Here is a 25,866-nt window from a genome sequence, read left to right as displayed (position 1 = left end):
TGAAAATAATGGAATTGGTTAAAGCCAGGAAATATGTACATAGCATCATCGTGGTGGTTTCACATTTCCTATTTTCTTTTTGAATCACAGATTCGGGGGGGAAAGATGCATTTGACAACATGATCCACCGGTGGATGTTAGCTAACTCAGACCAAATTGTCCTAAGGCAAAGGCATAGTGTATACCAAACCTTATATCCAGTGCATAAGTGCATTATGTGGTGAGAAACAGGGTTATTGGGCATGATCAAAATGTAAATCCAAAAGATTGTTGGTGGTGTTCTCTAAAAAAGGTCTGACATTTTGCAGTCTTCATGAATGTGTCTTTCAGAGATAACTAACAAACTGAGGTAGAAAGGAACTTAGGCTATACATAATCCGTAGGTTTCATTAATGATAAAACAGCAGCAGGATTGAATGAAATAGCTGAGGGCAGTTGTCTTCCTCAACCCCAAGATGTTTGTCTGCACTTTTCATATTTCCCTTCGCTCTGCACACCTCAAGCTGAACAATTGTGTCTGCAAACAGCGTACTAAAAGAACAAGATCACTGTATGTGATGGAAGTGAACGTTTTACCCAACAGGAAATAAAATACAAACAGAAATGGCCTTGAGGCTACAATTCAAGATACATAGTGGTTCAATTATTTTCAAAAGGCAAATCTCTAATTTTAGTTCAGTCTTCTATTTCGAACAAATCCAAATGTAAAGACCCACCGCTAAAATGATTTTATCATGTTTTGCAAATAAACCAGAAATACTCTCATACATTCATCATAATAACCTTCTGATGTCATTTTGAGCTATTTGAGGTATTACATAGCCTTACTTGGTTCCATAATGGAGTTTGAAATGCAAGCCAAATGCTCTTGTAGTTTGTAGTGCTTCGAACACAAGCTTATGAGGTACTATACATGTCATTATCACTTTCCTGAGTTTTCAAATTGAGAACATTGAAAGAAAAAAATGGTAGAAATTACATTAATGCGAAACACTGTGAATTACTACAGTACTGTAACAATATTTCAACAGCAATTACATAGTAATTTATTGTTTAAATTGAAGTCACATTGAAGTCATATTGTAAAATAATATTTGTTTTTGGAATTTCATCTATCGTGGAGAGGTTAGTTAAACTCACCTTAAAATTGCTTGAAAACAAATATCAGTGTCAATGTTGTTTTAAGTAAATTGTTACACATACATGAAAACTGTGGAAGGTAATGGGGCTGAACTGAAATGGTACCAATAAATTCCAACTTACCTCAAAATAACCACAACAGTTCACAGAGAGCACAAAACAGACACAGCTGTAGAACACAGTTCAAATGGGGAAGAAAAAGCAAGTTTTTTGTCTCATTTTAAAGCTTTTACATTAGCGCGTCACCAATGAAGATTGTGTGGCAAAAAAAAGAAACAAATTCAAAAAAAAAACTCAACTTAAAAAACAGCACCACCTCAGGCACTTGATAGCAACTAAATCTCAAGATCAGCAGAATAGTGTGTATATATAATAGTGTGTGTATATATATATATATATATATATATATATATATATATGTATATACAAAAACTGGGGGCATTCTCTACATGTCGTTTGCGCTTTAGTGAGCAGATGGCTTTAGCCGAGTAAAGCATTAATTAGTTACAAATGTGTGATATCCAGACTGTCACCTGTCTTTCAAGGACAATCCCTTTGCTCTACATATGTTCATGTCACCACTGTTTATTTTTCTTGTTCGCTGAATTTGTTTAATTATTGGGTTTAAAGAAATTGTTTTCGATGGGTCTTTTTCACTGACAACAACCAAACATTTTATTCCACTCAGTGTACATATCAAGTTCTTTTTGTGATATGTTAGGCTGAAATTTGCAGAACACATTGTCGAAGTCTTGGTAGGAGACCAGTCGCATCTGACTGGGATGGATACTTGACAGATCAGCACCAGGAATTCCATGGAAAGGACCTACTACAGCCTCTTGACACAGCTGGGCCACGTCCAGTCCTGAAAAACCCTCTGTCCTCTGAACCAGTAGTGACATCTCTTTGTCACTAAGACAGTAGTTATTCTGTGACAGCAGTTGGCTGATTATCTGGTGTCGTGCTGTCCCATCAGGCAAAGGGATGAGCAGTCGCTTGGTAAAGTACCTCCGAAGGGACTCTGGGATCTCTTCCGGCTTATTGGTGGAGCAGACCACGAGGACATGGTCCTCAACAGAGGTCAGAATACTGTCAAGCTGCATGAGGAGCTCAGCCTTGAGGCGATTCACCGGGCTCTCCTCACTGAGCTGGGCAGACAGCAGCAGGTCCACTTCGCTGATGAAGACCACGGCTGGCTGGCGGCACCGGGCCACCAGGAATGAAGCCTGGATGATCTTGTCCCCTTCCCCGAGCCACTTTGTCACCAAACTTGAGCTGCTGAGTCGCATGAAGGCAGCCCCGAATTGGCTAGCCATGCAGCGGGCCAGCAGCGTTCTACCAGTTCCCTGAGGTCCAAATAAAAGGAGGCTTCGAGGTAATGTGGCAAGTCCACTAAACATATCTGGCCTTAAAATGGGCCATAGTATTTCCTCTTTAATGGCTGCTTTGATCATATCAAGACCCGCAATGTCACTCCAGTCCACTGGAGGAACCTGCTGAAGGATTTCTGAGGTTACCATCTCCACCAGGTTGGAATCACTGTTCTTCAGTTGCTCCTCTGCAGCATGGATAGACGAGGTAGCCGTACCAATGTCGGGACCTGTTAGTGAGTGAGAGAGGTGCTGTCTGTGCTCTTCAGTTTGCTCACTCATGATGGGAGATCCAAACTTGCTGTAGGGCTCTCCAGCTCTAAGATCGCCCACAGAGTTTTTGGTTGATCCATAGGATGGAGGAGTTAGTGCTCTGCCAGAGTGCATGCTATATTTTCTTTGTTGATCAGAAGACAGTGGCTGCTTGGTTGGCTTAAACGCTAAAGATGAAGCCTCAGCATTTCTTTCAAAGCCATTGCCCCTGTTTGAGTCTGAGACACTGCTGTCTGTTATTCTGTACATCGGGCTCTGTGAAGAGCGCTGTTGGTTGTAGTTGAAATTACCGTAGCTGGAGTCCATATCTTCATGTCCACTCATGTAGAAAGCTTTTCGTTTTAATGAGTTAGATGTGCTGCCATTCAAAGGTGTTGGTGCAATTGGTGTATGATTATGGGACTGGTAGGTGTAGCCAGGCAGTGTGGAGGGAGGGAGTGGTGTTGGAGCTGCAATACCGGACGGCAGATAGGCAGAAGGAGGCGGTCCCCCAGGGCTATAACTAGGACCAACAGCAGTCTGGGAAGGGTACCCTGTTGGAGGATAATTGTAGTTGGGAAGGTTGGGAGACCCGGCATTGTAGCTTGGCACTAAGGTAGGGGGAGCAGGTGGGGGCGGTGGTTGTAAGAGCCCAGCACTGTGCAGAGGAGACGGGTGTGGGGAGGGAAGGGCTGGGGTATTCTGGCCACTGTAGCTAGAATGTAGGTAGGAGCCATTGTAGCTGGCGGTATATTCCTGAGAGGGGAGGCCCGAGTGGAGAGTAGTGGCTGTGTGGCTCCCACAGTTACTGCTGGAAAAGCTAGGCTCAGACAAGCTGCTGGCCACCCCTGGGGAGCTGCCTATGCTAGCCGACACATCTGTAGGGGGTAGGGCAGCTGTCATTCCAGCTTTGCTCACAGATATAACATCTGGAGCACAGTTCATTGGGTAAATCCCCTCCTGCCAGGACTCATTCTCAGACTTTCTTCCATTCATGAGTCCGGTGGTGCTATCAGAGTAGGAACACAGCAGGGCTCTTTCGTTTGGGCCCTCTAGGATCCCAGAGTACTTCTCTGCATATTTCTTTAGCAGATTGGAGGCAGTCAGTGCAGAGATGTCATCATTTGCCCACGCATACTGGTACGTTCGCTGTAAGTGCCCCCGGTAGGCCTCTACTTTGTGTGCTGGTGAGCGGGTAGTGGATGAGATATCAAAGTGTTGCTCTGCCCATTGTGTGTGCTCTGGGGTCCACTGCATCTTTAGACCTAGATATTCCACATAAGGGAGAAAAATGTCAAAGTAAGCATCAAACCATGGCTCAAAATCATTGAAAATAATATTCTGATCATTTTTTATGTTCTATAATAATCAAATAGTAAATAACTCAAACAATGAAAAGGGCTCCATGAAGATGTGTTCCTCCTTCACAATGAATGTAAAAGGGGAAACAAACCAAAATTGCAATCTTTTTTCTAATTGCTTAGTTGAAGAGCAGGTGGGAAATTGAAAATATATTCTTTATCAGGAAAATAAAAGTTCATCCCATTTCCTTCCAGAAAATATTTTTAATTCAACTTGCTTCATAATGTTCAAATGTCATATGCCATATGACAACTGACAATGACAGAACACACATCATGGTCAGTGAAAGATGTGGGATGGAACACCTGGTTAACGTGGTATAATCCACCCAACACAGAGCAGAATGACACAGACATTGCGGGTCAGTCTATAATCCAACTCTCATCTGAGGCATTCGGAGACAGTTTCAAATCTGCTTGGAGGAGAGCAGCAAAGCAATCTTCCTTGGCAGCGCTCCGTTGCTTTCATCACACAAACCCCTCAGCCCAGCATGAATTACATCCATATCCAGTCTGCCTGCTGCTTCCTTGTCCACAGAGTGAGGGAGGGGAAAAAACATGGTTCACTTGTCTTTTTCTCTGAAACCTCTTTATAAGGGTTTGAATGACATAAATAATCCTGTTAAATCCTAAAGTCAATCTGCAAATAAAAGTTTTGGCACATGCTGTCATGTTTAACTCTGTTTGGGATTATCAGAGGATGTACTATACCCCCAAAGAATGTAGACTATTAGAGAGATTATGGCTCAGAACAATCAGAGATAGTGTGCGGAGCCTCACACATCTTACATCTACACTAATCTCACCAAGAGCTACAAGAAGATATGAGAAAAGATGCATTTAACCAAGTCTTCTTTGGCTGTTACAATGGTCCTTGCCCCTGCTAAGCAGATGCTGCACTGCTTTAGTTCATACTTGAGCAGGTTCAGTCCATATAAAAGGATTTAGGCAAAAAACAGCGACTGTCCAGAGGCAGAGCAGATTCCCCTCTGACTCCCTCCCAGTTACTTGCCCACCCGCCTCACTGGACACCAGGAAGGAGCTAATTAGCAGGATGATGCTTCACTAATTGTGTTAATTTACAAGGTTTTAGTCAAAGAGATCTTTGCTACGGCTCATGTGGTTGTCAGCAATCCAAGATAATGATTAAGAAAAAAAAAAGAAAAAGCATGAGGCAAAAAACTCAGAGCAGACAAATATACAGTAGTAGCCTAACACAAAGAAACAAAAAGGTTCATCACTGAACAGAAAACATAGTATTAAAACAAAATGTATTATCACAGTGCAGTGATGGAGAATACAAAATTATATATTTCTTGTAAAGAAATCAATATTTAATTTAAATGAAAATTAACTAAAGAAATGTAGCATCCATAAAAAGTAGGTAGTGCTGAGGTCACCTTTTTTAGGTTTGTAGTTGGGTGCAATGCAAAAGTAGAGGTTTTAAGTGCAAAATTATTTTTCCAGTAAAGCCTCAAACACACAGCTGATATTTCCCCTTCTTGTTAAAACTACATTAAAATGCTTTTTTTTTTTTTTAAAAACTCTCAAACATGACAATTTTTTCCACATTATTCCTGAGAAAAAATGTGTCTTCAAAAAAACAGCAACTAGCAGTTCAATGCCTGGCAACTATCTTAGGCATTCACATCATTTCCTGACACCGCAGGCCAAACTATCAGGATAATGATTTTTGTAAAATAACTGAGTAGTGTTCATTAACACTCAAAGCACATTTTGTCAATAACAAAATTGCACACAGTTTATCGAGTGAGATTCTCCTATTACTGTTAAGCCACTTTAGACAATCAAAGAAGTGCTACTTGCAAAGTGTACTTGAGATCTCTGAGCACCAGGTATTTTATAGAATGGAAGACATTCAAGATGATTATCTACATACAGCTCGCGACTAAACACAGACTGAGGAAGACATGCACTGTTTAAATAAGCTTTTATATATGGATCAATATATGGATAAAAATAATTCTTAACCATAAACCAAATAATTTTAATATAACACAGTAGCATTATCATAACAAAATAGACAGTACAATTTGCAATTTCTTATATTTGAGGGAATTCAGCGCATCTATCAGATTCCTCTTAATGAGTATAAAGCACAACATATTGAATAAGAATCACATTTGAAACAGTTTATTTTAAATCAGTGTTATGGTATGGTAAGTAAATGCATCCACGCACAACGATTCCTACAAGTAATAACACATAAATAGACACAAACGCACCCATATGCACAAACACACGCCCACACACACACACACACACACACACAAGATAAGATAAGATAAAACATTCTCCTTTATTCCACTTTAAAAAAAAATTCAAATACAACATCCATAGGTGTCTTCCTGTGAAATGGTACAATTACAGAGCGCTCCGTTTGTGGAATGTTTTCAGATAGCCTAGGGGCTCAAGCTCGAATTCCACTCATTAGCCACCAACAAATAAAGGCTTTGTTAGACTACCTTGTCTGTCCATTCACAGATCTTAATACTCCTCTATGGTAAGAAAATATTTTTTTGTCCAAAATATATTTTTAAAAAATTGAGATATTTGTCTGTCTTATAGGTCAACTCAGATCCAAATGATCCCCTGTTCATTGTGATATTTATTTGAGAATTGTCACTTTGAGTGATGTTCTTACAATGACTATTATGTATTTAGTATTTCATACACCATTTCACAATCATTAAAGAAAAGAAGACCAGGTGGAGCCGAAATACATTTGGCATATGATGCCAGGGTGTTATGCTGCGCTATGGTGTTTAATTTCTGGTTCAGTGATCATCATCGATGATACAGAGATGCTGACCTTTTTGGGGAACTATTAATCTGGTAGCCTGGGCCGTTTTTAGACAAACAAGAGTGGGCCTCCACTCTGTCCATCCAATTTCCCAGCACGTAAATTGGACCGCCGCTTGCACAATTCTCTATTCATTACTGTGCCGCTGAAAGGAAGCACAGAGGTGGCAGAGCGGTTTTCTTTTCCTTTTTCTGTGTATGTGCATGTGTGCATGTGTGTGTGTGTGTGTGTGCGTGTGTGTGCGTGTGTGTGCGTGTGTGTGTGTGTGTGTGTGTGTGAGAGACAGGGAGAGAAAGGCAGAGAGAGAGGAGGGAGAAAGAGAGAGGGAGAGAGCAAAATGCCTTCCAGGAGGATTCCCGAGCATATAGAGCTGGACTCTCATTCCTCTTTTTTGTTTTGGGGGAGGGGAAGGTTGGGGGGGTGGGGAGTGAAAGCTGTCGTAATTGAAACGTGGCCTAATCAGACTCATTACCATTTTTACCAATTTGCGCCACCAAAGATGCCTATTAGGTAACTGTGTTTAATAAGCCACTCTTTAAAAAACTAACTGTAATGAGCTCTTTAAAGTCAGACTTGAGCGTGATTATGCACTGGAAGTGTTTTGCAGAGCCGAAGCAAGCTGGCACATTTAGTCATGTACAATGTCATAATTAAAGCTGCACAAACTCTGCACTTCACTCCGCACAATAGTCCCAGCTGAGGCCGTAGACAAGCTGAAAAGTATTTATAATTACTGATCATTACAACCCTGGGATTTTCATCTCCGGACGTAAACATAATTATGGGAGCTTTTGCTTTTATTCTGCACACAAGGACCACTCTACTTGACAAGCGTGCAAATATTGCAGACAGACAGTAATTACGTTTGTAAATAAAAACAAGCTCATGTTCATATTCAAATTCAATGGAGATATTCTAAGTAGGGGTGGAGCAACACATTCGAATGCAATGTGAAATGGTAATCAGTGGGGCTACGGATACCCATTCATCTCACATATCAAGTTAAGACTATTTAAACTCAATTTAGAGCTTCATGTGGCAGTAATTCCAATCTTTAGATGGCAGGGTGCCATTTAACCCCTCATTTAGAAAAGATATGCCTTCCTCAGTCACTGTCTTTTCCAGGGCTACTGCCCATACATTTCAGCCTGACCACCCATGGCAACGCATTACTACATGTCTCCACACTATCAAAGACCACTTATCCCCATGGATTCTACAGTAATCTGAAAATAAAAGGTGGAGGAAAAGGACTGTACAAGCACACACTTATGTTGCGTTTATATTGCCATTAACCTGACAGTCAGGCACACAATTTCCCATTAATGTAACTTCAATAATGTAAAGAGAGTTAGAAAGTCCATTCTAGCTTTGTGAGAGCTGTTATCACCTAACTCAACCATCTGACAATGTAGTCATAAACAAGTTGCTTCCCCTCTAGCACAATATTTCAGATGAAACTGAATCTGTCACTAACCTTTGCTTCATACCATGCTGTGTATCCTCTGTTTATAACTTCTATAACAGAAAATATTCCTTAGTAAAACATGAATTAATTATTCTGTTTATCAACAGTGACTCGGATAGGATGAAAGTGTAAAAAAAGAAAAGAAAGATACATATTAGTTTAACTATGGTAAGGTTTGACTAAAAGCTTCCATAACATTTTCTCTTCCCTTTCAGTCATTTATTAATAGGAGTGAATAAAAAAAAATAATATCTGTAGGCATATAGAAAGAATATAAATACCTTTTTGGGTGAAAACTGTATTTTACTACAAGAGCTGGAAAAACAAATACTTGTCCACTTTGTGTATGTCTCTCAAATGTCGGCCTTTTTGCGTGTGACTTTTGTTACACTCCAGCCGTGCCTGAGATCTGTGTTCCAATTTTGTCTCTTCTCAGGATTAATTTTGCCCTGAGCTCAGCCTCACAGACTCACGCTGCTCGCCTCACATTGTGCCTCAGTAGCTACATCAGCCTACAGCCCACCAGGTGACATTGCTATAGGTATTAGTGGATGTGGTTGCAGTTTTACTGCAGCCATTCATGTTGTAAGCTCATATAGACTGTAGGCTGTAGGTCGTATAGCTCGTGAGGCACAATTGACACAGCTACACCACTGGATTTCCACCCGTAATGTCTTCCCAATGTTTTCCTTGTGACCAAAGTAGTACACTAAATTAAATTTAAACGAGTCAGTAAACATCAAACACTTCTCATACCCTGTTTTCATGCCTTTAATTAGAAAACTATAAAGTCACCAACCACTGTTATTTCCCTTTTTGCTATAAAATGTATACTCACATACGTATACTAAACAGAGGCAAAAAAAATAACAAAATAAAGAAAACAACATAACTGTATAAAATAAGGGAAAGTCTTTTCTTAAATGCAGATGATCAGTCTTAAAGAACTTTTACAAAATAACTTTGCTATTTAAAAAAAACAAAACGGGTTTGCCTGAAACTAGTGTTGACACATTCCTGATGTAATTAAATGGGATTAAAAAGTAGCAGTTGTTTGGAAGTTCTACAATTGACTGAAAGAAATACGTTTGGTAGTTTAGCTATTTTAAAAAAAGCTCAAGTTGGATAGAATGGTCAAATTATTACTTAAGCCCACCAGCTTTCTACAACCATACTGTATGCCATGCTCCCAACAGAGAGACTGACTGGTGCATCGGCTTTACCTTTGAATAGAAGTAGGAATTCTTAGTATACAGTACCTGTTTCATTTGCAGAAACAGTGAATGCACTTTTACATCATGTCTTTATTTTTGTTACAAACAAGATGGCAGTTACGTTAAAAGTGTGAAAAGGCCTGAACTTCTTACTGTCAGTGTAAAAACTCCTGAAACTATAGTAATTGCAGATCAGCACATTATTTTTAACAGTTTCTAGCAGATTAAAAATGTTTGATGGCACAGAGCCTTTGATGATTTGAATAATTCATCTGAAATTCAAATGTTCCCACTAAGACATAATTTCTTAATTTTACTGCGCAAATGACCACTTTGGGAACTCTGTTAAAAGAAGTAGTAGAATTAAATACACACTTTGACTGTGTTTTTGGAAAGTATCTGTATAAATGTTTTTGTATTCAAAGTTATGTTTAAAAAAAAGTAAAAAGTACATGGGAGAGGTTGAGGTTGACATTTTTCTCTCAAACAATAAACATTATGGTGAGTCAGTTCTACAGGCTGAAAAATAGAGCTCCAAATATGTAGTAACTGGCAGCTGAAAATAATCCTCAAGAAATAAATATTTAATCCTGTTAAAAAAATATTTATTAAAACTACAGCACTACTGTTGCTGTGTTTTATATATATATATATATATATATATATATATATATATAAAAAAAAATTGTGTGCAGTTTTTAATGATTTATATCTTCAGGAGAATTGAACGGGTTTGGGTGAGACAGGAATATCTAACTGGTCTTTTCATGGCATTTGTTAACAATAGAAAAACTTATTTGCATGTGTGAATAGTTTCGTCTATGTATTGAAAAAAAATTATAATAGAATAGAGGAATGCACACAAAAACATTTATATGTTATTGTTACTCATTTTGACCCGTCATAAGAAATTTGTTATATATATAAAAAGTACAAGAAGACTAAACCTTCAAAGTAGGAGAATAACTAGAAAATTAAGATGGCATCATATGTCATTTGCTAAACTCACTTAATAAAACTCCATAAGTACTATGGGTTTTTTGGTGTGAGCTAATTATTTTGGCTAGAGGGGAACATGTATTTCTCATTTTTCTCTGTAATACCATAAATCGTGGGGTTGAGAGATTCTCTGAGCTGTCATTTCTCTGTCTCAGTGATGCTCATTAAACCATGACTCTTCAGGCCAAGAGGCCCCCGAGGCTACATCTTCCATTACTACCCTAAGTATAGCTAAATCCACACACATGCTAAACCAACAGCGATCCACACACAACTGGAACTTGTACATAGAATAAAACTAAGACTATTACAGCAGACAGGCTTCATGGTGTTCTGTAGCGCATAATACTGATGAATGCTCAAACGGCTTGTTAGTTAAAAGAACACAGTCGTTGAACCTGGTGAAACTTGTTAAACCATAGAGCACATGTACAGTAGAGGCAGTGGTTTTTGCGAGCCTCTATGAACTTAGCTGCTCTGCCTCTCCGGGGATCACTTAAACACTTCAAAAGAGAAAAGCGGCAGATTGTGACCTTGCTACATGAAGGCTCATTGACCAAAAGCTCCTCACTAACATCTTCAATCCCCAAAGTTCCGTTACCCCAAGGAAAACCTCAATCAAAGAGGAAACTGCCGGTGGGAAGAAAAATGCAAAGAGAACATTTTGCAGGATTTTCCTCACATTTAGAATGTCCTGACTTTTCACGTTAATGGCACCAGGAACCAGTCATCTGGTTTACAAACCAACAGGCCAAGCCCCATTGGAAATTAACAGATTATCTTGTTCACTGGTCCGAGTCACAACTGTGATTACTCCACACTTCCAACCATTAGACTTTACAGCTGTGTTAACCTGGTAAAGACGGGAAGGGAATCACATTGAAAAGGAACCTCATTGTTCCCAGTGTGATCCCGTGAGACAGAAATCAGAATGAAAATGAAAAAGATAAGGTGATGTTTCATTTCTTGTCAAACAGCTGGAAACACAGCGAGTGGTTTTTACACTAACCTGTCACAGAAAGCCTGCGAGTTTCACAGTCTGTTGCTACAAACTTATATTTAAGCAATTGTGCAAAATAAATATAAAACCAAAGCTCTTTTCTTTCTAAAGGTGGTAAATAACCTCACTTGGAATACAATGAGAGAAAACTAATGACTAAAATCATTCTGCGCTTTGAAAACAGAAATAAATGTAAATAAACGTAAAACATATTTTGCCTATAAAAAAGAAGGTCTGGCCATTTGTTGATCTATTCATTGCTCCCTACACCTCAAAAGTTTAAATTGAACTCTAATTGAAAATACCAGAGTGAACAGAAGAGGATGTTTGCCTGTGACTGCTGCTAGCTTTTCGCTGAAGCATTGTGAAGCCTTCTGTGGTATCGACTGCAAGTCTCAAAGAAGGTCACTTCTCCAACACGGGCCAGACAAAAGGTGAAATGAGACAACTGAAGCAATCTTAGGTCAATATGAAATAGAAATCTCTCAGCTATACTGTAATAAAGTTACTGAAGTGAAGTAGTGAAGCCATAAAGGGGAACTTTTACAAGGAAAGAGCTGTCTAGAAGATTGGTTCGCCCACTGGCAAACAATGGCTTCTAAGAGTTAAGGTGGCATGGCCGCTACGGCACCATGGAGCTGAAATAAAAACAAGAAAATCCAACACAACTTATCTTTAAAATATTTCTTAGAAAAAGTGTGCCCCAAAAAATAATCTAATAGGTTTTAATCTTGATGTGGTCTTAAATTTTCCTTGAAGTAGTTTAAAGGTGATGAAATGAGAATTTCACATTTATGTTTCTGCTTGTTCCAACATGTAATCACAGCTATGTGATGAGCAAAGAAAGTCACAAATCCAATGCTTTTTGTGTAGCTTTTCTACGTATTATCTTATAATTGATCTTAATACGCTGGATAGAGTTAAAGATGTTTTGGTTTAAACAGAGCTTGTCCTCAGACCATGAGTTTGTGATGGGGTTCAGGAAGATAACAAGCACACCAAACTGTGCTGAACAGGAAACAAATATTGAGTCGGTTGGAGGGGGGGGGTTGCTGTGAGAACTTAAGGAAGTATGCATTCATCCTGCCAGCATGTAAGTATTTATAATATAGTAAAAATAAATAAATAGAAACAAGCACAGCTAGAATAATGTCCATGCATATTCAGTTACATGAGATTATATGCAATTAGAGAGTTTGTTTGGGTGATACACACATACTGCCTGAACCTGCTGTGGGTCATCTTGATGTGTACAGTGCTTGATGTGAAAGCAGCAACTTACATCTGTAATTAATTGCTGCAGCTTGTTCATAATCACAGTGGTTGGTGTAATTTCTGTAAAACGCTGCTGCAAAGAAAATTACTAAACATCCCATGAAGCATCTATGAGATTACATTATTTTTCCTTTGGCTTGATGTCTTATTACAGAACAGAATCGGTAGGCGACTGTTTCCTTTTTCTTTTTTAGAAGTAAAGCAAAAAAAAATCTGCTGATGTTTATTATGGGTTATGGGATGGCGTGACCCCATGATCTTTTTATCCACTCTCATTATGGAAACTTCTGACTTTCAACAACATTTAATTTTTAAACATGTATTTACAACAGCAGAATTTTAAAGAGATATGACTACATTTGAGAAAAAGTCTATTTTTCCATAATTAATATCATGTTTATTGTTAGTGTCTGTCTGCATCCTGAAAATGTCAACATGTTTCAGAATGCTGGCATGTTGCAGTGTTGTAGTTCTCCAGTAAAACCCTGCAGTCCATGTTCCTGCTTTCAGCAATGTACAGAAAAAATGTGTGAAACAGTTACAGGATTAACACAATAACATGGTCCAGGACTAATCCACTGTGCCACATCACAGCTTTTCTAAATTGACTATTTAACCCTATATATATATATATATATATATATATATATATATATATATATATATATATATATATATATATATATATATATATATATATATATATATATATATTCCAATCAAAAGAATGTATATTTGCAGCAGGTGGTGGACAATACAGATTATTGTAAAGTAGAAATATAGACCTTTTTATGACGGGCAACTAAATAATACAAAAATATAAAAATATGTTTCTTTTCTGTATTAATAGCTTTGATTGATAGACAATTATCCATATGCATGCTGTCATGCTGTAGCCCAGCAACACTGTAATTGTCTCAGTAGTGTGATTTATACAAAGAGAGGAGAAAGAAATGAATGAGGACTCTCACTGTCTACTGTAAACCACTGCGGCAGGTGGATGAGAGCGTGGCAGCCTTCAAAGAGCTGACTCCTTTGACAGAAATGAGGCCAGAAAGCAAGAATTACTCTGCCTTTAAAATTATTCCAGAGAATTCCTTAATAGATCACAAAATGAAGAAAAGGGAAGAAAAAAAAAGGTTAATCTGTGGCACAAGGTAATTGAGAAAAATAAATGGGATAATTAACGGAAATTGAGGAGTAGGCATTCCAAATATTTCTACACTCTCTTTGTTCAACTGGCACCTTTTAGGTTTTGTAAATCAATTTCTTCAGGAAAGTTCGGATGAAGCAAATTTCACCCCACAAAGCATACATTATCATGAGCAGAACAAACAGACACAAATGTTCCCCAACTTTCATTACGTCGACCTCAATATGCAATTCTGTACGCAGTTTAAAGTAATGATTGTTCTACATTGTGCTGCATTTGCATGCTCAGAGATCAACCAATTAAAAGCTAATTAATTAGACACAATTCTATTAAGAAACAAATCCCTCTCATCAATATACACAACCTGGGGTCACCCATTGCTCAAACGTGAATCGGCTCTGTGCGCCACACGGACTAGAGAATAGCACAATGGCACAATTGGAGCTCACAATAAGCCGTTTGGCACAGATACGTATATTCGATGGAGCATGAACTCATCAGAGCTGATGGATTTTACTTCCCTGGATAGAAAGCAGGACGAGGAGGCGACACTTGGACATTCAGCTTTGTCTCAAACGGTCTGTGTTAGGACCAGGGCCAGGTGTTGGTCATCACAACTAAAGCTCAGATGTTGCTTCATAAACAATTGTGCATTCCTACTATATTCCAACTGTTTGATGCAAGTAATGCTACTGTACCACTTAAACATTTAGTGTTTGTCTCATATAAATGTAACGATATTCTGTTATATTTCCATTTTTTTGCATCATTGGTGACCTTTCATTGCACCCTATCCAGAAATCATTTTTCATTTTTCCTTCCCTGACTTTTTTTTTCTTCTGCAAACCCCTTTCACTTTTGTTTATTGGCCCGTACAGTGTGAAACTGCTGTACAAAAACGTCAATGAGACAAATACAGTGTTCACATCCAATTCCCATTTTACGATGATGTGGATTGTAAATCAAACAATGACAAATATTTGTTCATTAAATTGTCCTAATTTAACAATACAAATGGAAGTAGAATTTTTGTTAAAATTTTTACTGTCCTGAAATGATATGAGATTTTATGTTCATATACCAGAACAGGAATACGCCTAATAGCAGAGCTACCTCGGGCATTGAGCTGGAGCTTGATTCTTAACTGTAACAATTGTTGAATATTTATCTTACACGCACCAGCTTTCCATGTATTCAATTTAATGCTTAAAAGCTTGAAAGTAGGCAAATAGGCTGCTGACTGAAATATGCAATATAAAACATCCACTCCACAGTTTTTGCCTTTCTTACAGGTTATGCGCACACTGTTTATAAATCCGCCGCTGGCTAGTGTGAGCTCCCTTGATGAATTGTGAGCGGCCAACAGTGCAGTCTAAGTATAGTGGTCCACTTTGTGTAAGGCAATTCGTAAAGACTTGTTCATTTGGGTATGCATGAAAAAACAATATCCTACTGGGAGCATTCTGAGTTTCAAACACTTGGGGTCAACTACACGAGCAGATTCCACATGTGCAGCCCGTGGCCACTGAGGTCTGGAATCTACCTCCCTCCTGGCTGGGTGACGTTGCATGTTCTATTTCCAGACCGAAGGTTGAAGTGAGGCTGCAGGGAGTGTAACACTGACCCACATGACCTGTGGCCTAGAAAAGCTGCCTGAAGCTCTGCACAGTAAAAACGCCGCACTCCTTTGCTGCAGCCTTTCAAAGGCAAACAAAATCTTTTGCACATAGCCCGTGTCTTTTCATGCCAAATGATTTGCATCTTTTTATTTTTATTCACATCTTTGACTTGTTTGTCAATGTATTCCACGCTGTTATGGAGCCTCATGCTCCCTCTCTGAAGTCTCATGTGGGATGAAAGAAAAGAAGTCGAACGGGCAAAACTGCTTTACTCTCAAGCACAGTGTCTACAGGCCACATGTCTCCAGTCATCTGTCACTAGTTTACATACATACTATGACACTTCCTCTCTCTGTGGGAACACGTTGTCACTACTTGGCCGCCAGCAGAGGCTGACTGGGTGCTAGATGGGTCTCCCCCAGGTACCTCTAGGGAGCCACATTAGGCCCATTGACAGACTGACAGGAAAATACAGTCACAGAGGCAGGAACACACACACACACACACACACACACACACACACACACACACACACACACAGTCCATGCTTCGCCCAGGCACTCACTCCTCCTACAGTACGCCAGCTCACATGCTCCCAAGGCATGGCACACTTTGCATAAAGCAGTGACTTCGCTCTACATCAATTTTTTTTTTTCAGACACAAAATTATTTTTCACCCCTCTAGCCTCTCCATGCCGCATGGAAGTTTTGAAAGGAATAATGGAAACAACAGAGCCGAAGACTCATGGGATCCATTTAAAGATGTGGGAGAGGCGATTCAGTCAGTGTTCGGGCAGCAGAAACATCACGCTCCAAGTAAATGAATCTACCGTTGTTCTGCGCTGTAGAGAGAAGTCTGCATTACACCATGTGCAAGCCTATTAATGCAATACACATTAAGGTGATAACACATTTTGCTTTAAATCGGGAAACATTAGAGTAAAAGATCTGTGTGCAAATCGAGTTGGATACCAGTGCAAACAGCTAAAAATATCAAACTGTTCGGTACTACACAGATGTAATATACCGTAGAGTGAACACGGAGTCGTGCCTTTTTAACTTGTGTTTGTGGCACATAACATCCAAGGCAACGCAAACAGACGAATGGCTTAATATCCTTTGCTTAAGTGGGAGTTAAAACTGTGAAACCTTCATTCGTCATTTCCACATTGCCTCCCCCGATACTTAAGAGTGGAAGTGAGCGAGCGTGGGGCAGTCCACTCCGAGAGCTATTTTAGACCATGCGAAGTCAACACGACTCCCCAGGGTGAATTCCTGATAATGAACACAAAAGAAGTGTCAGCCCTCATAAAGCTCTGTGATGATGCTGAACTCTTTGAGTGCTCTTTTTTTTCTTTTTTCTGATTTAAATTAATCGAAATTCCATGTAGACTCTAAGAGCGACTGTCAAATAGGCCACTTACGCCACTGCAAGCGACACTTTTTTAAAGAGTTCAATATTTTTTAAAATCAAACGTTTCTTCACTATGTTTTGTTCCATCAGTTTTCAATCACTGTCTCACATTTAATTATTTGTGCACACAGCAACTGTTGAGAGCTGCTACTCAGTCAAAGGTTCACCTCCAGTCCTAACACCCACCTGGAGGCAAATCAAGGTTAGAGCCGTTTTCTGCAGCTAACAAACACAACGACAAACAACTTCATCTACTGGCCACAATAAACGCCGTACATAACATCATTACATATCCCAGAGTATACAGTAGAGCCATCCTGTGTCACTTCTTCACAGGCTGCTGTGGTCATGTTACAGTGTCAGTGCAGACACATACCCCTCCCATCCCCTCGGCTCATTCACCCCCCCCCCCCCCCCCTCCCCTCCACACCATCAGGCAGACCTCAACCCATCCTCTCCTGTCCTGGCACTCAAGGCCCCCGTCCGAGAGCAGCTGGCACAATGCCAACCTGTCAGCCACCCGTCGCCACCACAGGATGAATGAATCGCGGAGAAATTCTGCGCAAAAAAACGCTGATAGCCCGCATCTCGTCCGATTATCGCTTCAGCTAATTGTCTCAAATATCAATTTGAGGCAATTAGCACGGGATGTGATGAATGGGAGGGAGAAAAGCAGTCAAAAGATGAACCTTTATATTCAAAGCAAATCCATGCATGCTCTTGAATATGAATATCAAAGTTAATTCAAGCATGTATTTTAATACATGAATTATAACACTATTATATTGTCATTACTAAAATGGGGAACTAAAACAGTTGTGATCAACTGCAATGTGAAACAAGTGTATTAATAGTTTCTTTTTCCTATATTTGGTCTCTTAATAAAATCACAGCGAGCTAACTTTTTGTATCACTTTAAAAAAAATAATAATTAAGGGGTTGTATCAATTCAGACAGGTCAGTATCAGACACATTTGAGGATTTGCATAAAAAATTTGGCATTTCAAATGTGTACTTCTTAGAATAACCGATTAAACCCAAAAATGTGGTGTGGAGAGAAAAGTACTTCAAGTCGCATGGGTTTTTTCAGCCCAGCTAGAATGGCGGCCTCGATTACCAGATTAGTCAGACACTGTTTTGTGAGAACACAGGAGGAATTTCAATAGAGCAAATACAGTTTTCTCTTATCCTCTTGTGAAAGGCTTGCTGCTTTCTCACAATACATAAGTCACCAACAGCACACAATAATAAAAAGCACCTTGGAAGAAGGACAGGAAAAAACACCTCTCCACCAAGGTTATTCAATGATAAGCAACAGCACTCAGGCACACAATGGCGGCTCCAAGTGCCAGCCATTTTCAAAAGTCATGGAATTGTAGATTTTGTTCATCGTAGTCCTTGAGCTCTAGATATTCACTCATGTAATTTAAACATATATAAACGGAGTACGTCATGAGTATGTAGTGTTGTATAATTTCCTGTGGATGAACATGTTCAAGCGTTTTACTGCTACTCTATAGATCTTGTTCAACCTACCAATTATATTCTTATCTGCATCATTGTAAATCATTTCAAGGGGAGGTGAAGAATTAACAAGACAAGAACTGTGGACATTTGTGATTTTTTTTGTGTGTGCAAGATGCTGCAAGACTACATCAACCAGGCAACTCTAGGCATAGTCTAATCAATCTTTTTGGTCACTCCCCAGTTTTATTTATTTTAAATCAAGAATTTTGCATATCTAATAAACAGTGTAATGAGGACATCAGTGATTTAGGCAAACATCTCTGTGGCTGCCACTGGGGGTATGATAATTACAGAGGCAAATCTATGAACGCACATGAATCTCCTACAAGTCCAGATTAAAAGCCTTAGTGCTAAACCTAGTTTAGTACACCTGGGGATTGTCTATTCTAGCCAACCCCCAACAGGCCCGGAGCTGCCTTGTCCCCTTATGAGTGCAGACACACTTCATGTGAAGGAGATGGAACAAAGCCTCTGTTTCTACGTGTGTAAATGAGGAGGACATGGAGTTTAAGGCAACAAATGCTGCACTCAGTATAAATGATAAGCCTGGCACATATGGCCTGAATAAAGCAGCCCTACTACATGACTTATCACAGTGTTTCTATTATAATCTGTCATTTAGTGACCCCTGAATTCTATAGGCACATTGCTCATTATGGTACGGTTCATAATGACATCAAAGCACGCATGTGGGAAGAATTAGTTACTTTTGAAAAAGAAACACTGGTTCGAAAAAAAGCCCCAAAGAAAATACACAGTGTGCACACACACATTCACACAATCGCAAGATATGTAGTCGTTGGAAAAACTACAGAAATCTAAAGAATGATTTGATACATATACAACTCATGCTGCTTCATCCATTTGAATCTGTTCAACTAAATTAAACTGTTTGATCTGAATTATAGGAAAAAATGACAGGCCTGTAGCTGGGAGACATATGAAGGGTGAGTACAAGCAGCCAATGGTAGGCACATGCATTTTAGAAATTGTCTATGCCATGTGCTGTCACTCAGAGAGAAAAAAAACAAGTCTGAGCAGACAGTCGCTGTGTCTAAATGAGATGGTAGGAAGAGGAGGAGGGGAGAGAAAAGGGAGGATGTCAAAGATTCATGGTCCTTCATCTTTGCAGTAGAGCAAACACGTCCCTCAGTATAGCAACAGACAGCTGCCTCCACTTTCTAATGCAGTGCAACTTAGATCACTGCGAGCATTGTCAGCGTAGAGAGAAACACACAAAGATAACATAGCAAGTTGCCATGAGGGAAACGACAGAGATGTGGATATGAGTGAAGGAGACGGACAGAGAAAGGGAGAAAGAGTGGGGGAGAGGAGGGGGGACATGTTGAGTACTTGGATGAAAAATTGGGAGATTTTTGTGCTTTTTCTCCCCCCCGGGTCTGACTCCATCGGGGGACTCCCTCGCTCTTTAAGAGAAAAGACACCGCTTACACATATTTGCTTAAAGATGAAAACCCTGCACTGATCTCAGACGAATCAAGCAGGAGCCTGCATGGGATTTCCTGTAGTTACTGACAAATAGATCCTTCTGTAAAGATGAACATTTCATCAATTTACAGCAACCCTGCAGATGTCCCAGGGGGCGTATATACACAGAGTCGGCTCGAGGTATCCAGGAGATGCCTTTAATTGTCATCATTAGCTCACATGTATACAGTGTCAGTCCGGCCGTACACCACTTCCCCCTATGGTTTAAGTCGATAGATTTACACACTTCAGATTATGGACAGAACATTTACAGCAGCTAAATGACTTCAATGACTCATGACACTAATGTGTCAGAGACTGTTCTTGATTTACTAACCTTACAATAAATCAAGAGTTAACACTATGTTATAATTACCATAACAGCATTTTCTTTTTTTTATCTAATTTGGAATTTCTGGAAATCTAATCAGATTTATGTGGTTCTCAGGTCACAAACAATTAATGTGACTTCCTAAAGCAGTATTGCTTAAATGGAAAAGAGATGAAAATTCTAAATCTGATTTTTTCTTCTTCTATCCTTCTAACTAAATAGAACAAAAAGTTGCACTGACTGTGCCGTGGAATGGAAAACCTGTGGTTTGGCCACCATCTGCAAGCATTTCCTTTTGTCAACATAACAAGACTAAATATAACATGTGCATTTCTATATATCTCGCCCTGCCTCACCGTGGTATAAGTGGATTCACACAACTTTGTGTTATTATTTACAGTCGCTCTCGGTGTGAACGTGTGGATCATTCTGTAAAGAGGGTGATAAAAACCGGGGGGTCAGCATCTGTCATTGAATTCAGCTCAGAGATTCGTGTCAAGCAACAGCTTAGATTGCGATCATAAGTGCCGCCCTATCAGAAATAAACAGAGCTGTCAGCTTCTTTCCATGCACACCAGAGGTGTCTGGGGTTAAGTAAGGACCCGCAAGAACCACCTAACACACTGCATGTGCTCAGACACAGAACCTTTCCAGGGCTTGATACTGATTAATATCCTCAGGTACCAAACAATTAGCATACTTCAGATTACATCTCTGAGAGAATGGTTTTCTAATTGCAATATGATTGTTTGTCTGTTTTTGTTCCCCCGTGCAGGTGCATTTTAATTCAAAAGACACAGCTATTCTTCCACTGTACATTCAAAGTCCAAAGTCCACTGCAATTAGCAGTAAAGAAGCGGCAGCGTGAAAATACTCTGATTTTAGCAAGTTCGCAATCAAATTGTCCAGTTCCCAAAATAAAATGGTTACATTCGAAGAGATTACAGGGTATTTCAGATTTTTGAATATATGCAAGCTGTCAATACAGATTTAAATATATTTGATTACATAAACAATTCCCCATCCGGCTCGGTGACCACATCTTAGCAGCTAAAACCCAAATTCTTTTGAAATATAAAATACCCATCGCACATGCATGGGAGGTCTAGATATGAAATAACATAAAAATCTAACCAACACATTTAATACCCACTTCACAAAAACACATACCAACCAAACACTCCAACATAATGAACGTGGAAGTAATGTACATCATTTTTCTCCTCCACTGAGGGACAGAGGCTGCAACGCTGTTATTTTGTGAAGAGGAGTAAAAACATACTTCAGCTCACTGCTGATGATGTTAATTTCCACTCAGAGCGAAACATGCAAATGGAATGTGTGAACACAATTAAGTAAATTGTTCGACAGAGGTGGCAGAGGTTAACTTGGGACAAAGTGTTTGCAAAAGAGAGACAGCACACAACTTGTTACTTCTCCCGACTTCGTGGCCATGCTCAGATCCATTTACTGGCTTGTCACAAAGCATTTCCACTGGAACATGAGTAACAGCTATTTCTGACGCCGCCTTTGAACCAATTTGTGAGCAAATTAGTTCAAAGTTTCACCGGTGAATAGTTACAGAGTGTGACAAGTATATAGGAAAAGCACATGGCAACTTTCTAAATTAAGCTTAATGCGAGCACACAAGTGCGATTTCCTCGTAGTCTATATCGCATAGGGGGTTTGACAGACTACCTACACAATATTAATATAGTCAACAAATTAGCATTGTTATATATTTGTTGTTTCCAGTTGTCTTACCAAATTGTAAAGCTTTAGTATGTTTGTGATGGAAAAGACATACGGTCATTCTAACCAGTCTTTATCCTAACCACAGGCTTTGTAAAAGATCTAATAATTCAATTTAAAAATGGCTTAACATTTACCAGAAATCAAGAGTTACAGACATGTCAATAATTTTTAAAATTCATGACATTTTCAAAGGCAGTCATGAGAATATCATCTATAAATTCTTTTAAAGGCAAATAATACATTTGAGGATGAAATTGTCACAGGAGAGCAGATTCCCCACAGACAACTGTTTGAAATAAATAAGTGCAAAATCTCATCTTTTAGTGAAAATTGTGCAACTCATCTAGATAAATTCACGGCCATTGTCCTAATAGTCATACTGAAAAGTCATGCATGCACAAATATGAAAGCTGTGCAATGAGAAAGAGAAAGTTCAACTGCACACAAAGACAGCCAGTAAGGAAACCAAACCAAATTAAAGATTTTACTGTCACGAGCTACTTTGAACCTAAATGATCCACTAGAATTAATCACATAAAACTCCCATATGGCTGGGCTATGGTCATTAAAATGTTGCATGAAATACACTTTTGAAGATGAAGCATGCATGCACAAAGGACAAAAAAATATAAACATTACTGCAATCACAGCCCTTTTTTTTTATCCAAACATGGCAAATATGAGACAATGATATGATAATAAAGATAATTACAAAATGCACATACCATAGATACTGGTGCTAGAGATCATGTCTTCAAGCCTAGAAACAAGAGGAGAGGGGGAAAACAGCAGAATCGGAATTTTCACGAGGAGGAATTCCAAAGGTTGCTTCTCATTACAGGCACTTCTCTCTCTCTCTCTCTCCGCTCAGCGATCAGATTTCACAACATTAAAAAACGCACGGTCCCTTTTTTGTTTTTTTTCTCCTCGGGTATTCATTAAGGGGCCGTGCGGTTTAGAACAATGCAGACCCAAGGAAAAACGGATAATGGGAGTGAAGAAGAGTAGTTTCTAGATTTTTTTGTTGTTGTTGTTTTTTTGTTGTTTAAAGAAAAAGCCTCGGTCGGAGACGCGGAGCCACACGGTCCCGGCTGGAGCCTGTCACTTCCTGCGCGAGTTGGAACAGGAGGACAGGAGGCATGTGAGCGACTGGATGACACAAAACACACATTCTTCATGCCGCCCATTAGAGGAAGAGGGCTAAACCAGCGTGATGCCCCCCCCCCCCATCCTCCTCCTCCTCCCCCCTCCTCCCTTTACTTTTTTAAAATAGATGACTTGCCAGCAGTTGTCCCACTAAGAGCGCAATGACAACCCATCTATTAACCTCCCGCCTGCGGTTATCGCGGCAAGTTTTATTCAGGCTGACATGCACACACAAAAAAAACTTCCCGTTGCGGGAAAGTTATTCAAGAAGAGACATGGCTCCAGCCGTGTGTGTGTGTGTGTGTGTGTGTGTGTAACCTCACCCCCACCCCCCAAAAAAACAAAACCGTGGAGGGTAAAACATTAATTGCATTTAATGTCTGTCCAGTCCCGACACTGCACGCGTATTATTCACAAGTAACGACGACAAATGAGAAGTAAATATATATATATATATTTGCCTCTGGGAGGATAATGCAGGATGACTGGCCACATTCTGCACTGCAGGTCCGTGACGCGCGACGCGGTCTCCAAGCGAGCGTTTTGCGCGTAACAGCGCGGCTCCGTGTGTCCGTGTCTGTCTCTGTGTCTGTGTCTGTCTCTGTCGGTCTGCTTCGTGTAACAGTTCACGCCGCTGACGGACGGGATGAGTCTTACCTGTGTAGGTGACGGGGCGGCGTCGGGGTCTACAGCAGCATCGATCCGGCGAGGGCGCGGACGGGGATGGCTCGCTGGGGTTCAGCGCGGCTGCACGCGATTTGAAACCATTCCGAGTTAGTGAGGGGAAGACTGACCACAGCCTCTGCCATGTTGGAATTCCAAACGCTGGACAGCTGCTCCGCGGACTGAAGGCGGTGCGCCGCACACTGCGCATGTTCTCTGCGGCGGGAGCCAAATTCAAAGAGAAGCCACCTTAATGAGCCAGCAGCGCAGGAGAGTAGCCCATCGTGACATGGCTCCGTCTGATGAATTCAACAATCTTAAACGCTCTCTGTGACCGGAAAACTGCCTTCTCCTGCCCTGCACCGTGCGTGTGTGTGGTTGCTTGGCACATTTTGACCATATGGTTCATTTAAATGATGTCTTATCAGCTTTCAATTCAATTGCTAAACAGTGGTCTGTGGATCCCTCACTGCAGGAGTGGTCTCTGATGCATCTACAGGTCTGTGTTGTTTGGAATGAGTCTTCTTCACCAATCTGTTATTTTTATTATCCATCCCCTGAACAGATTTCACTACAGGGGTCATCAGAGTTGCATATTAGTCTGAGGTGATAAATGTATTTAGGCAATAGTTTGGCGGTGCACTGTTTTAAGATTTCTTTTCCCCCCTTTCTTGCTCAGAGTTAAAGGTTGATACTGATACCAGTTTTATAGCTGTCCACTAAATGTTAACCCACAGCCAAGCTCAGCTTAACATAAAGACTGTGGAGGGGGGGTTTGAAGCCACTGCAGGTGCCTGCAAACCTTACAGCATATACCTAATATACTTTGGTTTTTGTATGGATGAACCAATGAAATGAGCTGTTTCCCCTGTTCCACGTCTTTATGCTAAGATGTGCTACAGCCTGTAGTGTGAAGGTGGTGTCAATCCCCTCATCTACCTCCACCAAAATGTACAAACCTTACTTGTGCAACTTGTTGTGACACATTCTTCTTCTGGTTATTCTAGCTTCTCTCTCTCTCTCTCTCTCTCTCTCTCTCTCTATTATCTGCACAGCCTTGAGAGAGGGGGGTGATCTCCTCCTTTGGGGAGACACTGCGGGAAGACCCTGGTTAGACACATGATATGAGGATCGGCACCAAAAGTCCCATTATGCCCTTTCATATCCATACCCAAGGCCCTGGGAGTGATGCATTGATTCGGCCTTCAGGGCTCCCTTGACTGCGCCATGCTAATTCCAACTATGAGCTCTTTGGAGAGATCCTACCCACAAGGCAGGACGTGGAGCAGCCTCTGAGCCGCTCTGGACAGTGGCAGTTTCAGCTCATACACTCCGGTGTTGGCCATTGTTTCTTCTTTTTTTGGGGGGTCATATCTGCAGTTCTTTTCATATAACGTATATTGCTAATTTGAGAAAGCTAAAAAACATAAGGCATAACGATTTTGTAAACATTTTGTCCAACATCTAACAATAAAAAGGTGTTATCATTATTACAGTGCTCATCGGGTAATTGTCTCAGCTGACTCGACCAGAAGTGAGAGTCCACGCTTGTAGCCTGTGAAAATCTCTGTGTACTGTGGAGGTCACGGTGAGAGAAAAAAAAAATCCCAGCAGTGCATTTCCAGGTGTGGCCACGTCCATTGTCTCTTTCCTCATATGGGCATGTTCAGTCTGTGCCTTTGTCCTTGTGTCAGCAGGCAGGACATTCTAAATTATTTTGCTCAGCTGCCTCCATGAACTCTTGCTACAGCACGTCAATACACACATCATGCAGACAGCCGCACATACAGCTACAGGGATCACAGTTCATGTCCATCACACACTGGAATCCTCCTGGACAGATCAAACCTTGACGGACAAAAATCCC

The 25,866-nt window shown here is 40.2% G+C and overlaps 1 protein-coding gene across 1 annotated transcript; it reads right to left on the bottom strand.

Moving 5' to 3' along the window:
* Positions 1-1,552: 1,552 nt before the first annotated feature.
* fign (fidgetin) lies at positions 1,553-24,285 on the bottom strand. Its single transcript, XM_035651352.2, has 3 exons — positions 23,994-24,285; positions 22,916-22,950; positions 1,553-4,027 (listed from the first exon to the last, which is right to left on the bottom strand). The coding sequence occupies exons 2-3, from the start codon at positions 22,938-22,940 to the stop codon at positions 1,794-1,796; spliced, it is 2,259 nt and encodes a 752-aa protein (XP_035507245.2). The 5' UTR covers positions 22,941-22,950; positions 23,994-24,285; the 3' UTR covers positions 1,553-1,793.
* Positions 24,286-25,866: the final 1,581 nt, after the last annotated feature.

Source organism: Scophthalmus maximus, chromosome 14, assembly GCF_022379125.1.
Source record: "Scophthalmus maximus strain ysfricsl-2021 chromosome 14, ASM2237912v1, whole genome shotgun sequence".
Taxonomy (NCBI): domain Eukaryota; kingdom Metazoa; phylum Chordata; class Actinopteri; order Pleuronectiformes; family Scophthalmidae; genus Scophthalmus; species Scophthalmus maximus.
This window is presented reverse-complemented; position numbering and strand designations above follow the sequence as displayed.

What these genes read in the sequence shown, in the direction of transcription:
- fign (XM_035651352.2), bottom strand. Translation starts at nt 22,940, where the DNA reads ATGATCTCTAGCACCAGTATCTATG. An exon ending in CTCTAGCACCAGTATCTATG is followed by an intron (nt 4,028 to 22,915) that starts GTATGTGCATTT and finishes TGGAATATCTAG; the next exon opens with GTCTAAAGATGCAGTGGACC.